This window comes from Phycodurus eques, chromosome 15, assembly GCF_024500275.1.
Source record: "Phycodurus eques isolate BA_2022a chromosome 15, UOR_Pequ_1.1, whole genome shotgun sequence".
Lineage (NCBI taxonomy): Eukaryota > Metazoa > Chordata > Actinopteri > Syngnathiformes > Syngnathidae > Phycodurus > Phycodurus eques.
This window is the reverse complement of record NC_084539.1, coordinates 4,253,324-4,267,335: the sequence shown is the minus strand read 5'-3', so window position 1 is coordinate 4,267,335 and position 14,012 is coordinate 4,253,324. Positions and strand designations below refer to the sequence as shown.

The window sequence follows — 14,012 nt, the reverse complement described above, 5'->3', positions numbered from 1 at the left end:
CTTAAGCGTTGTGTGTGAGTACTTTTGCCACCTTTTCCTAAAAGCAATATTTCACCCAGATCCAGAATTTTACTGCTTTTGTCCTCAATTTAAAGGTGCAATTAACACAGATGCTTGAACTTTGAGTTCTTTTGTATAGTTCTCAACAAGTGAGTTGTTGTTGTTCTCTCATAAAGGGTACATTCAACACGTCAAAAAATAACGGCAAGGTGCATTGCGTAACGCTAATGATGAGGCTCAGACGGGAGCTAATATTAGACCCGGTGCTACTAATCGAGAAGTCCTTTTTAGCTTAACCTGCTGCCGTCATGCGTGCGCGTGCGCTGTAGGCTATAAATAATCCAGCACAGCCACAATGGACGTCACTTCCTGAGAGGAGCTTTCAGTCTTGGGAGCAGGCGGGCGGGCGGCTAACCACGCACGGACACCGACACACTCTCCAGCCGGTCGCTGTAGTAACGCGTGGGAAGCGGAGGCGGCAAGCTGCGGCTCACTTCCATCGATAATTATACCACCACCTGCCCACACCCTTCACTTTTGTTGGGGAAGTCATGACAGAGTTATTTTTTGACCACCTTGACAGTGTTTGAAAATAACTACAAGAGGAGCATAACACAAAAGCGGGAACTTTTTTTTTTTTTTTTTTTCATCGAAGAAAAGAAGCCACATTTCCCTATCAAGCTGGTCTGCGGTTTGGTTTCGGTGTTCGTTCCGCTTCGTTGTTGAGGCGGACACCAGAGAAGCGGCGAGTCGCTGGCCACCTGACCCTGTGGAAAACAAGACTGCGGCTAATGACACGAAGCTGGGGGCGAACTTTGTTGCTTGACTAGCTCGTTAGGGTCGCTTATTCTCCTGGGAAGTGCCACTTATTTCGTGTCGCCTTATTCGGGCAGCACTACGTCCCCCGTTGCGCCCACGATGCCAAGCGCCGGTGTAATCCGCCCGAGGCAGGAGCCCGTAACGCCTGCGCTCTAACGTGCGGCCAGTGTGGCGCCGCGGCGGGGATGAGCACCACCGACCTGGAGCGCATGTCGCTCAGCTCCTCGGCCAACTCTGTGGCCTCGAGTGCGCGAACGCTCTCGGCCAACGTGAAGAAGCTTCACAACGCGCTCAACCTGCTGCTGAACGACTTCGAGAGGGAGCAGTTCATCCACTGCCTCAATGTCTACCACTCCAAGCGCAACGTCTACGACTTGGTGCAGACACTCAACGTCATCCTCAACGCGCCCAGCAAACGACAACTTCTCCCCATGCTGCGGCTTGTCATCCCCCGGTCTGACCAGCTCCTCTTCGAGCAGTACACCTCGGAGGGCCTCTACCTGAAATCGGATTTAGTTGCGAGCAACGGCACCGCCGAGCCACCGCAGGGCCACTTCACCAGCGCCAACCCGACCCCCCCGGCTCACTACCTCCAGGACAACCCGTCCGAGTTCCAGGTGGCGTTGCGCGGCTCACCGGATAGCTTCAGCGCCAGCAGCGACGGGACAGCTCCCCTAGTACCGCTACTCGGCAGGAACTTTATCCACGAGCCTCCGGGTGAGCTGCGGCAGGTCACCATGAAGCGGCACAAGAGCAACGAGGGCCTGGGTTTCAGTATCCGTGGTGGGTCGGAGCACGGAGTGGGTATCTACGTGTCACTGGTGGAAACGGGGAGCCTGGCGGAGAAGGAGGGTCTCCGGATCGGGGACCAAATCATGAAAGTCAACGATAAAGTCTTCGACAAAGTCTCCCATGCTGAAGCAGTTAAGGTAATCGCCTTTTTTCTTTTTGTAATCACACGGGCAGCACTTGTAACTGCACATTTCGCTTGTAAACTGGGCTCAAATGAGCTCATCTCCTTTTTCTCCTGGTCTACAATGTTGACTAAATGGGCCCAGCAAGGCCAATTTGTTGAAGGTAATTAAATAGGCTGGGTGGGTGATTTTATGTTATTACCTCCCCCTCCTTTCAATGTAACGTGTGTGTGTGTGTGTGTGTGTGTGTGTGTGTGTGTGTGTGTGTGCTTGCGAGGATTTTTGTGTGGAGGAATGAGTGCTCATAGCCAGCCATCCATCCATCCATTCTCTATACCACTTATCTTGTTCAGGGTCACGGTCAGCTGAAGCCTATCCCAGCTGACGGGCAAAAGGCAGACTACATTGGTTGCTAATCAATCACAGGGGACATACAGACAACAATTCACATTCACACTGTCACCGAATGGGGACTGAGCTCAGGCAGCTGTACCACTGCACCATCATTGAAAATAGGCTTAAACCACTGACGTGACTTGTCTGTTTGTCCATGAGCATAAAGATGGTCCATTAGCAAATGAGGTGCTGAAAGTGTGGCTGATTTGTGTACAGTGCTGATTGATTTTAAAAGGAGCCAATGAGCCTTGACTTTTTGAGTACTGACCATGCCTGTTGTTTTCTTGGACGGTCTTTTTACTGTCTTCTTCAACGACCACTTGTTGTTATTGATTTCAGGATTACTGTTTTACATCCATTTAAACCCATGGTAAATACTCTTATAATATGGATTCTGTGCGCTAATTAGCTTCGATTTTCCATGAATTTTCGATAGGGCTTGTCCTCATCAAGTCACTGTTAAACTGGAGCCTATCCCAACTGACTTTGGGCAAGAGGCATGGTACACAGTGTACTGGTCGCCAGCCAATTACTGGACACATTCACGTCTACAGAATGGGCAACTTGGAGTCTTCAATTAACCTAGCATGCATTGTTTTTGGAATGTGGGAGGAACACAGTGAGAACATGCAAACTCCACACAGGAGCGACAGCTGAGATTTGCCCACAGAACCTCTTGTCTGTGAGTCAGACGTGCTAAACACTGGCCCGCCATGTTAAGCTTTTGTATGACACGAATACACCTACTATTTTGGACAATGCAAATACAACAAGATTTTTTGCAAAAAAAAATCTTTCTTCTGTGTTCTTAACATCTTATCAGTACTACAGACTGGATTTGTTCTTTCGAGACATGGCTCAGACACTGAGAAATAAATTTGTTTCTTCGTGCTTAAAAGTGTCAATGGCGTTGAATAATTGTTTTATGGTTTCCAATGAGGACTTCAGCTTCACCAATTAAAAAAGTCTCCAATACCTTTTTATTTCAGTTTTTACTGAAATAAAACTTGTTTGTATTCCACTCAGTTGTAAAGCAACCTTATACCTATACCTTTTTATTGAAAAAAAAAAAAAAAACTAAACTCATTTGTGCTAATCCCAGCAGATTTTTATTTAGAGGGGTTTTAGAATCATTTAGATTTCCACAGTAAAATAGATCGAAGTGTCATATATATAAATATAATTCAGCATGTTTTCTTGTCTGTCACTTGCCTCGGTGTTCCATATTTGATATGAATGATTACGCAGACTGATCTCTTCTTTCTGTAGGTACACATGCACAGTGTCTAAGAGCCAGTACAAGCGCTGTGCCAGATATTTTGCTTCACAGAGATGATAATGCACAGTTTTGATGGACAGTTTCTGAGACTTGGTACCTTAATGTTTCATATTGTGGTTATAGTTTGCAGCAATGGTGAGACTTGGGTGACATAATTATGAGGTGTTTCTTATATTTCAATGAACGAGTAATGGTGGGTGCCATGATTGGGTATAAAAGGAGATTCCCGGAATTGCTCAGTCATTCACAAAGATGGGGCGAGGTTCACCTCTTTGTGAACAAGTGCGTGAGAAAATAGTCGAAGAGTTTAAGGACAATGTTCCTCAATGTACAATTGCAAGGAACTTACTGCTGTGTCAGTGCCAATGGCATTGGTAACTTACACATCTGTGAAGGAACCATTAATGCTGAACTGTACATACAGGTTTTGGAGAAACATATGCTGCCATCCAAGCAACGTCTTTTTCATGGACACCCCTGCTTATTTCAGCAAGACAATGCCAAACCACATTCTGCATCTGTTACAGCAGCGTGGCTTCGTAGTAAAATAGTGCGGGTACTAGACTGTCCTGCCTGCAGTCCAGACCTGTCTCCCATTGAAAATGCGTGGCGCTTTATCAAGCGTAAAATACGACAACAGAGACCCCGGACTGCTGAACAGCTGAAGTTGTACATCAAGCAAGAATGGGAAATAATTCCACCTACAAAGCTTCAATAATTAATGTCCTCAGTTCCCAAACGTTCAATTAAATATAGGTTCAACATGATTTGCATATCATTGTAATCTGTTTTTATTTGTTTAACACAACGTCCCAACTTCATTGGAATTGGGGTTGTATTTCTATCAATTTTATTCATGTTCTGAAGTCCCATTTTTCTGCCAATCCCAGTCTTTGTGTTTGCACACTGCTTATGGAAAATGTGTCAGCATTAAACATTCAACTCCTACATATTGCTAACTTTATCTGTTACTGTCAGGGACTTCCTCTTAATTTTAGTGCAGTATTTGCTTCACTGCTACATATTTTACCACACAGTCACAATTGTGGTTGGTTTATTGCTGTAAGGTGCATCATACAACCATTGTTTTCTCACTGCTATTCTTTGGCCAGCTGCCAGCCATGAGAGAGACTCTGCCTGGAGGTCATTAATGCCAGAGTATGCTTTTTTTTTTTTTTTTTATGCCTTCTCAGTTTGGTCTTAAATGTTATTACTGGTGTTTACAACAGCACATATACAGTAAACTGACAAGTAGGTCTGTTACTCTTTAACTGTGCACCCACTGAATGAGATTATATTAAAGAGTGTGGAAAGTCTATCTTGTTGCACTTGACATCTGAGACTGTAATAACATTAACATTTTCCCGATCATACCTTTTGCGGGTTTTTAATCAGGTGTGTATATATATATATATATATATATATATATATATATATATAACTACACCACCCCAGGTCTCCACCAAAACAGGTCCCATGCAAATCTGATGTTGCATTTCAAAATGAAAGTCCCTGAAATCTGCATATTTCACTGTCATTATCACTGTTTAAAAATAAATAAATAATAACCCTTTCGGTATCGTAACACCAGTCCAGGTCTGGGTGACACTACACCACCCCAGGTCTCTACCAAAAGAGGTCCCATCCAAATCTGAAGTTTCATCTCAAAATAAAAGTCTCCTAAAATCTGCATCATTGAATTAATGATTTTACATTAATTCCAAGATTTTAATCAAGTAACTATCTGTTACAGGCTTCATAGAAAATAGATATAAAAAAAAAATTTGATTAATCGAGATTAATTACAGAAAATTGTGCGATGAATTTGTAAAAAAAGAATAAAAATTTAATCACTAGACAGCAATAAAAATAATACTTTCCATATCTCAAGACCAGTTGACTTAAAAAAAAAAAAAAAAAAAAAAAAAAGATCCTTTTGGTAATGCAAGACAGATCCAGTTCTGGAGGACACGAGACCAGTGGTTCTCAACTGTTGTCACCATGGGACCCACATTTTCCTACTAAGTCGTAAATGTAAAATCATCAAAAAAGTATTTTCGATTCCAAGACTGTTTTAATAGGTTTCTTTGATCCTTGTATAGAATTATTGTTCTCTAAAATACAACTGTTGAACAAAACAATCAAAACTGACTCCGCTTCACAGGCATATTTCTTATATTCTTCTCATAGAAACAATTCTCTAAACTTCTCACTTACACGTTTAGTTCTTTCCACGAGCATCACAGTCCAGCAGCGTTGATTTGCGAGGCCCCATGGAGGGAACTTGAGCATGGTATTTGCTCTGAGATGGTACAACTAATATGGTATTTGAATTTGCTTTCGAAAAGTGCGCAAATTACTTACTCCAACAAGCGTCAAGCAAGTAAAACTGAAAGTAAAACTACCTGTAGTCAGTGTTTATCCATCTTCTTAGAGTGACTCCTTTAAGTTTGGCTGTACACGTGAGCAGAGATTATGTTGAAATGTAGACATTACATTTGAAGAAGTATGTAATATGATTTTATTTTTGCAGTGATATGGCGTGGACATATTTCATTTTTGGGGTGAATGGAATGTAATTGCGGCGGTATATTCTTTAACGTTGTTACAATAGTTATTCCCTCTCCGTGTGATATTCATTCACCAATGACTTTCGAATTACGAGTACACCAATAAAGAGTGACACTGTCACAAGGTGCTGAAACAATTTGGCGGAGGAGAGGGGGCGGCGGTGGCTACACGTGGCGATGCGGTGGCGGCCGCCACGAGTCAGGATGCTGGCTTTGCGAAGTGGAGGTCCACGGCAACCGATCCCGGCCCGTAGGTCTGTGATTGCTGGGAGAGAGCTCGGTGTGAACAATAAGGGGCCTCTATCTCACCCAATCGATTGTCAAGCGACACTCTGGCAAACGTAGTACATCGTAGCAAGTTGCGACGCTAATGCACTCTCCTCAACGCTGCGGTCACGTGGGCCAGACAGCCAATCAGTGTATTATTATTTTTTTTTTTAGACGTACACACACGGTCAATTTGGCCGATCAGTTGCGTTTACACTCAAATTAGGAAGTGAGGCGCTCTAGCAGCCTGGCTAAGCAGCTTGGGTTTGCATAGACAGCACAGAACTACATTTTAAACACAACTGCTCATTATTCTATCCCGAGACCAGGCCACGACGTTATCGGGGCACTTTTAACTGCACAATATCGTGACTATTGCGACATCCCTACATATAATTTTTTTTCATACCCTTGCCCGATCGGGAATGTTGTATGTTTTGCTAGCTTGCCTGTAGCTATTTTTTAATTGCTTCGGGCAATCGGGAATCTGTAAACTTCGAGCCCTGGGTCTGTGTTTCCTGGGAGGGAGGCCGGTGCGAACAACAAGGTGCCTCTTGCCCAAATGATTGCGAAGAAAAGCTCAGACCGGGGTAGAAAGTTGCAATACTTGCACGTCCCTCCAAATGCAGCCTTTCAGTCACGTGGGGCCAGTCAGCCAATCAGTGTAAAAAAAACATACATGGTACGTTAATTGAAAACTCTAAATTGCCCAGAGGTGTGAATGGTTGTTTGTTTATATGTGCCCTGCGATTGGTTGGCAACCAGTTAAGGTGTAGCCTGCACCTCTCACGAAGATAGCTGGGATAGGCTGCAGCATGCCCGTAACCCTAGTGAGGATAAAGTGGTACAGAAAATGGAGGGATGGATGGATTTATATAATTATTAAAGGCTTAGAATCATTGTCACAACTCAGCCCTTGTCTCATACCTTACTTACACCTGGCATAATATAGTATATACAAAATAAAATGTGTTGCATAGTACTCTAAAAGTGCACAGAAGGTGAAAATATAAGATCCTTTATTTTTATTCAAATAAAAACATGACTGAGGTTGCAGCAATGCACAGTACCTGTAGTTCCACTCCACCCTGCAGGTGGTGTAAGTGTGCATGTCTGTAATATATTTTTAATTGAACAAATGAAAATAAATACAGCAATATGCACTGTAATAACTATAAATAAATGACTAATTACATGGGCAAACAATTTTTGTAGGTTTTTTTTTTTTGCACTAGATGAATAGTTCAGCTGTGATGTAAGTTCAAAGATAGAGATGGAAACTGTATTGACTGAGGGCTGCAACTTAAATGCTCACACATGGGGCTGTTCCACAAGCAGCTTATTGGTGGTGGTAATGGCTTTGTCACACATCAAAATAATTCACGAAAGAAGGAGACTCAGAAGTTTTCTGTAGACTGTGCTGATACTGAAAACAATGGCAACAGCAAAGCAACATGCTTCCCGTGGAAAACTGTGCATGCATATACACCAGTGTCATTCAAAGGATGATTTATAGCAGCCACTTAAGCGGGAATGCAGAGTTCAGGAAATCAACTCGAGACCCCCCCCCCCCGAGTTCACTTTCCTTGTGGGAGAGCACTGTCACAAGTGAAATACAGACCATTCAAATTAACCAGCTTATTGATTGTTACAAAAAATAACCTGGACATCTGCTCTGCAAAAATGCAGCCCTCCTCATTTCCCATTAATTCTGCCTGTCTAGATCCCCATACACAGGCCATTTAAGATGGCCTTTTCCCTAAGCAAATATCAATACAACAATATAGTATTTTTTTTTAAAGGTTCATGTACTGGGGCTTTTCTATTCAGTTGTTTGTAGATTCTACCCTGTGTGCTTTTGCAGATACAGTGAATTCAATGGAATTTAATCATTTCCAGCCTGGCTGTACCCCACTATGGGTTGTGCCCCACCTTTTGGGTGGCGTTAATGTAATCAGAATGTAAGGATTTCTCAACCTTTTGGGGAAAAAAAGAAATTCTATTCATTTTGAGGTTATAGTTTTAGTTACATAATGTTCTTAGCATGGGCTCTTCACTAGCTTACAATAGCAGCGGACCAAATCACTGTAATTTCTCGTGTGTAATCAGAATGAGAACCAGAATCATCTTTATTTGCCAAGTATGTCCAAAAAAACACACAAGGAATTTGTCTCCGGTAGTTGGAGCCGCTCTAGTCCGACAACAGACAGTCAATTGACAGAACATTTTGAGACATAAAGAGATTTACAAAAAAACAGTCACTGAGCAATAAAGGGTTAATAGTTATCTGGTAATGCCGGTACTTTTGTTTTTGTTTTTTGACAATTGTACAAAGATGCAGAGTCCTCCTAGCACTGAGAGCATTTGAACGACTAATATTGCAATAGTCCGGTGCAATGACCATTGTGCAAAGGGCGTCGAGACTTCAAGGAGTGTATGCAGTTTAAAGTGACGAGTAGCGCGATAATCTGGGACAATGTTGATTGTGCAAATGTTGCAGATACGCCACACATATGGATCAGATGCTACTCTGGAATGAGTGGCCAGTATTGGTCAACAACAGATTGGTAGGCAAACTGCAGGGGGTCCAGCAGGGGACCTATGACGCTCTTGAGGTGGTCCAGCACGAGACGTTCAAAAGGACTTCATGACCACAGATGTCAAGGCGACAGGCCTGTAGTCATTTAGACCAGAGATTGCAGATTTCTTGGGGACTGGAATGATGGTGGAGCGTTTGAAACAAGATGGTACTTCGCACAGTTCCAGAGATCTATTGAAGATCTGTGTGAAGACGGGAGTGAGCTGGTCCGCGCAGACTTTGAGGCAGGATGGGGACACATGGTCTGGGCCTGCCGCTTTGTTAATCTTTTGTTGTTTGAAGATGCGTCTCACATCCTGTTCATGGATGATTAACGCAGAAGTCACAGGTGTGATTGTGGTGGGGGTGCAGCCGGATGGGTGTGAAAGTGCCCTTTTCAAAACTGCAGTACAAGGTATTCAAGCCGTTTGCTAGTGTGCTATTGTTCTCAGCTTGCGGGGATCGGGGAAAAAAACTGAGCGGATTTGCGAAAGTTGGTGAAAGAAAGTCCAGAGTAGCCTACTTGATGGTTAGCAAGTCTCCCCTTGTGTAAGTGAGTCGTTTAATGTCTCCAAAGATGAACGAAAAACACAAAAACAATACTAGAGTGTGCATTAGAAAATCTTTGCCACGCTATCCTACGGCGTTAAGATGCGAAAAAGGAGTGAATGGGACAGCGCATGTGCGGTTGCCAATGCTGTGGAGACAGAACAGCGCGCACACACTGAACTAACAAAGAAGTGGTCAGACATTAAGGTGGATATGAAGCGGAGGACAGATGCCCACCGCCAAAGTGTGGCCAAAAAAAGGCGGAAGAACTGGCACGGAGGGCCTCACCCCGTTCGAGGAGAGACTCGCTGCGATCATGGGTGACGCTGCTCTCTCAGGGGTGATGGGAGGACATGTGGCTGACTATGAGCACCCCACAAGGTTAATACCATGCATTTTTTTAAAAACCCATAACAAATGTGTTCATACAGTAACGTAGCTCAGCCCTGTGAGATAAAGGTTCATGCGTAAATGTATGTGGTATTTGTAATAAATCTTTTGAATTCAAATAGAAGCACATCAGCATATCAAAGAGGATATCAAAAACTTTGACTTCTTTTGATTACTCAATTTATTATTTTAATACAAAGGAGAGGACACGCACACTGACAAAATATATATATATATATTTTTTTTTTAGGTGAAGAGGGGTAAATTGTAAATTTAAACACATTTTAATCATGTGCAACCGATTCACATGTTCAAATGAAGTAAATTCATTAAGTATGAAGTAAAGGACTTTTTTTTTTTTTCAGTGCATGTGCTGGAGTCACGAAGCGATTGTGAGGGCAATAGGCAGCATTAATGATTGCCTCGATCAATTAATAGGTGTCCTCACAAATATCAGTGGTTCATTAAATACACTGGTGAACAAATGAATTCTCAGTCCTTGCCTCAATTGCATTGTTGAAATCAAATGTTGCCGGGCATGAATTGTTCATCAGTGCTAATTATTCATGTGTCTCTGGTGTGCAAATTTATGAGAACAGTTTCCCAACATCACCTCTGTCGCCAAAGCACCAAAAGCTGCAGAAACGCCAAATGGCGTACGCAACACCAGCCATGCAGTTGCCGTGAGGCACCGCACATTTCCATGGTCATGTCACTCTTGATACAGCTGAACTTTGCAGTGAAAAAGAACGGACACCACGTTTTTCTGCGTACGCACCTTTTGTACATGAGGCCCCTGGTGACCAGGATGTGGAGGGTCCGAAAGGATTTTGCACACACTTGTCTTAGTTCTGGCAGCGTGCAAGTCCTCAGTGTGGGGGTACCAACAATCTTTTTAGCAGTTTTGATTGTCTGTTGCAGTTTGTCCTTTTTTGTAGCAGCACTGACGAACAGTTTATTGAAAAAGGGAAACGTAGATGGTCCTTGAGGTGCCCTGGCGGGTTGTGGAGGCAGGGGATGCGTGGCAGGCAGTGACTAGGGCAGGTGGCTGGCTTGGTGGTAGGAATTAACTTGGCGAGGAACATGGAGGGAACACTGAGGACAAGGAGAGACACGGAGGTCAGAAAGGAGACGAGGAATTGTGTAGCTTACGTGGAGACTGGGGAGCTCTTGTACCGCTGGAGAAGCTCCAATACTCTGGCAAAGATTTCCAGGATCAGGCAGGCTTAAATGCAGGTGGTAACGAGGGCTGATTGGTGACAGGTGCGCTGCCTTCAGTTCAGCATTCATGGACTGTACAGTATATTGAAACAGCAACACTTATTTTTTTATGCAGGAATTTATCATTGGCAACCTCAAGGACTATGACAATAAAACTCTTCTCCAGCTAAACAAGAGGGAGAGAATGGAGCTTTTTAAATAAATGGGCTGAGACACTTGTTTTTCAAGCTGATTTAACAGTTCTATCCAGAATATTTCTTAGTTCTGCTGTTACACTGTCAAAATTCACAACTGTATAGAGAACCACCTCTTGGTGTTTTTCACAAGTGATGATATTGCGATTGTCATCACACTGACATGTTGTATATTCTGATTTGGCACATCATACAGTAATAGTGAGACTATTAGGTGCAGTGATATGAGAGAAACATAACCCAATCAAAATTAAGACAAGGCATGGGCATTCAAACAAATTAAATTGATTGATGAGAAAATTAACAATAAATTAGCCGTTACCCAATATAGTTATTGCTACTCCTTGGTCAGCATGAGATGAACTTTATTTTGGAATTGTGTTTTGAGTTATTATCTTGCTGGATGATGAAGGCTTTTTCAGTCTGTTTGGTTACATCCATCCATCCATTTTCTGAGCCGCTTATCCTCACTCGGGTCGCGGGCGTGCTGGAGCCTATCCCAGCTGTCATCGGGCAGGAGGCGGGGTACACCCTGAACTGGTTGCCAGCCAATCGCAGGGCACATACAAACAGACAACCATTTGCACTCACAGTCACACCTACGGGCAATTTAGAGTCTCCAATTTATGCATGTTTTTGGGATGTGGGAGGAAACCGGAGTGCCCGGAGAAAACCCACGCAGGCACGGGGAGAACATGCAAACTCCACACAGTCGGGGCCGGGGATTGAACCCGGGTCCTCAGAACTGTGAGGCTGACGCTCTAACCAGTCGGCCACCGTGCCGCCCTGTTTGGTTGCATCTTTCTTTAAATTGTAAGATTTTATTTTGCCTTTTAATTTTGCTGCTGCCCTCATGTTATTCATCAATTAAGATTAATGAACCTGTCCCAGAACAAGCCATGCAAGCCCAAGCCATGACATTACCTCCACTGAGTTTCACAGATGAGCTGATGTTTTGGATTATGAGCAGTTCTTTTTCCCCCCCTCAAACTTTAGCCTTTCCGTCACTCTGGTTAAGGTTATCTTTGTGTTAGAAGAACATAAAATGAATACCTGTGTCATTATTATTATTATAGTCACTATTGTTATTGCAATTTCTGGCAAATTGCAGACTGGCCTTTGCATTATTCTTGCTAATTATTGGTTTCCATCTTCTGGTGTAAGCCCCTCTACTTCTGTTCATGAAGTTTTGCATAAACAGCAAATTGTGAGAGCTTCACTCCTCCCCTCTGGAGATTGTTCCTGATGACATTAATTGATGGTATTTTTGGGGCTTCTTTACCGCTCTAAAAATGTTTCTTTCATCAGCTTCTGTTTGATCTACCTGTTTGACTGCCTATCTATGATGAAGTACATCAGTGGTTTATTTGTTCTTCAGGACATTCCGAAAGTTTGTATTGGCTATGGCAAATGTTTGTATTTATATAATGCTTATGATTGATTTTACATCTTCTCTCAGCATCACAATTGTTTATTTTTTGCTCATGCTGTGGTCTCTTTTTTTTTTGTTTTTTTGTTTTTTTTAAGTTGGTTACACCTCTAACTAGTATAGTCTACATCCGTGGTCCCCAACCACCAAACCGTGCACCGTTATCGGGCCGCGGGCCATCTGGTACCGGGCCGCACGGATGGGTTTGGAATTTGTATTTTTTTTTTTTGGAGCGGGAGATGGGGCACCACGAAGCCCGGCCTGCCGTGTCCACTCTGTCACGTCATCGGTGATTAGCTTCATGATTAGTGTAAATGCAGCCATTTGTATTTGATATGAAATGTGCTTTTTTTGAAAATCTTTACACTGGAGGTTTGCCTGCTACTGTATTTCTGTAAACTTGATGCCGAGTGTCGTCACGTCACTTGCGTGTGAATTGCTTTCCTCTGGGCTACAGCTGTGTGAATGTACATTATTAAGAAGTTTGTTGAACATCATATTTTTGACTGTGAAGTAGGCCTGTCACGATAATTACGATATCGACTCATTGTTCGAAAAATAAAATGGATACGATAGTTTTTCGATAAATTATCATTATTGTGGTGAGCCGGCGCAAGTTGGAGGGCAATGTCATTAGCCGCTAGTGGGCCTGTGGAACACCGGTGGACCAGTTTTGGATTCATCCATTACTTCAAAGCCTTTCTCTATGTGCACCACGTAACACACAAAAGAGACATTTAAGGGAAAGTTAACTGTTTATTATTTTCGCTAGTCCATGAGCTAAAGAGTTAGTGAGCCAACAAGCTTAACACCTCGCTCCACAGTGGCGACGTTGTGCCTCTCGCTGAATTGTTGTGTGCGTTAGTCCCTAATTAACACACACTGGAACATTAACTGTTTATCAAGCATAACCTTAGTGACATTTGATTGACAGGTGAAGGGCTTGTCTCCAGTGCCTTCAGCGGACCAACCACATAGTCCTACAGCTCGAAGGGGGGCCTTTTTTTATGATTTCAGAGGCATAAAAAAACGATATTATTGTTCATAGTTTTTGGGAATATATATTGTCCTAAAAAATGCATTACCGTGACAGGCACACTGTAAAGATCACTTCTGGGAGATGACTGCCGTTGGTTGAAAGCAGGCTAAAGTGGTCACCATTGCTTTGCATTGTCTATCACTATTAGCTTCAGTGCTAATTAAGCAATTGCTGGCTTCGTGATAATAGTCGTAGCTTATGTTTTCCTTTTTTGTTAATCGGAAACTTTACTTGTACGTTGTGAGTTGGTAAATAAAAATCTGTAAAGAAACTGGAGCAAGATCGATTTATCTTCTGGAATTACGTTGTTTTCAGTTAAAGGGCGTGAAACAATGAAGACTGTTGTGGTTCTTTCTTTCCAAAGTCT

At 42.9% G+C, this 14,012-nt stretch overlaps 1 protein-coding gene across 4 annotated transcripts in view; it reads left to right on the top strand.

Annotated features, from left to right (window-relative positions):
* The first annotated feature begins 648 nt into the window (after positions 1-648).
* Positions 649-14,012, top strand: part of whrna (whirlin a) — a 203,115-nt gene continuing 189,751 nt past the window's right edge. For all 4 annotated transcript variants that reach the window (XM_061698026.1, XM_061698025.1, XM_061698024.1 and 1 more), the window contains exon 1: positions 649-1,748. In XM_061698026.1, the coding sequence (XP_061554010.1) occupies positions 1,005-1,748 (744 nt within the window). In that variant the 5' untranslated portion in view covers positions 649-1,004. The remainder of the gene's footprint in view (positions 1,749-14,012) is intronic.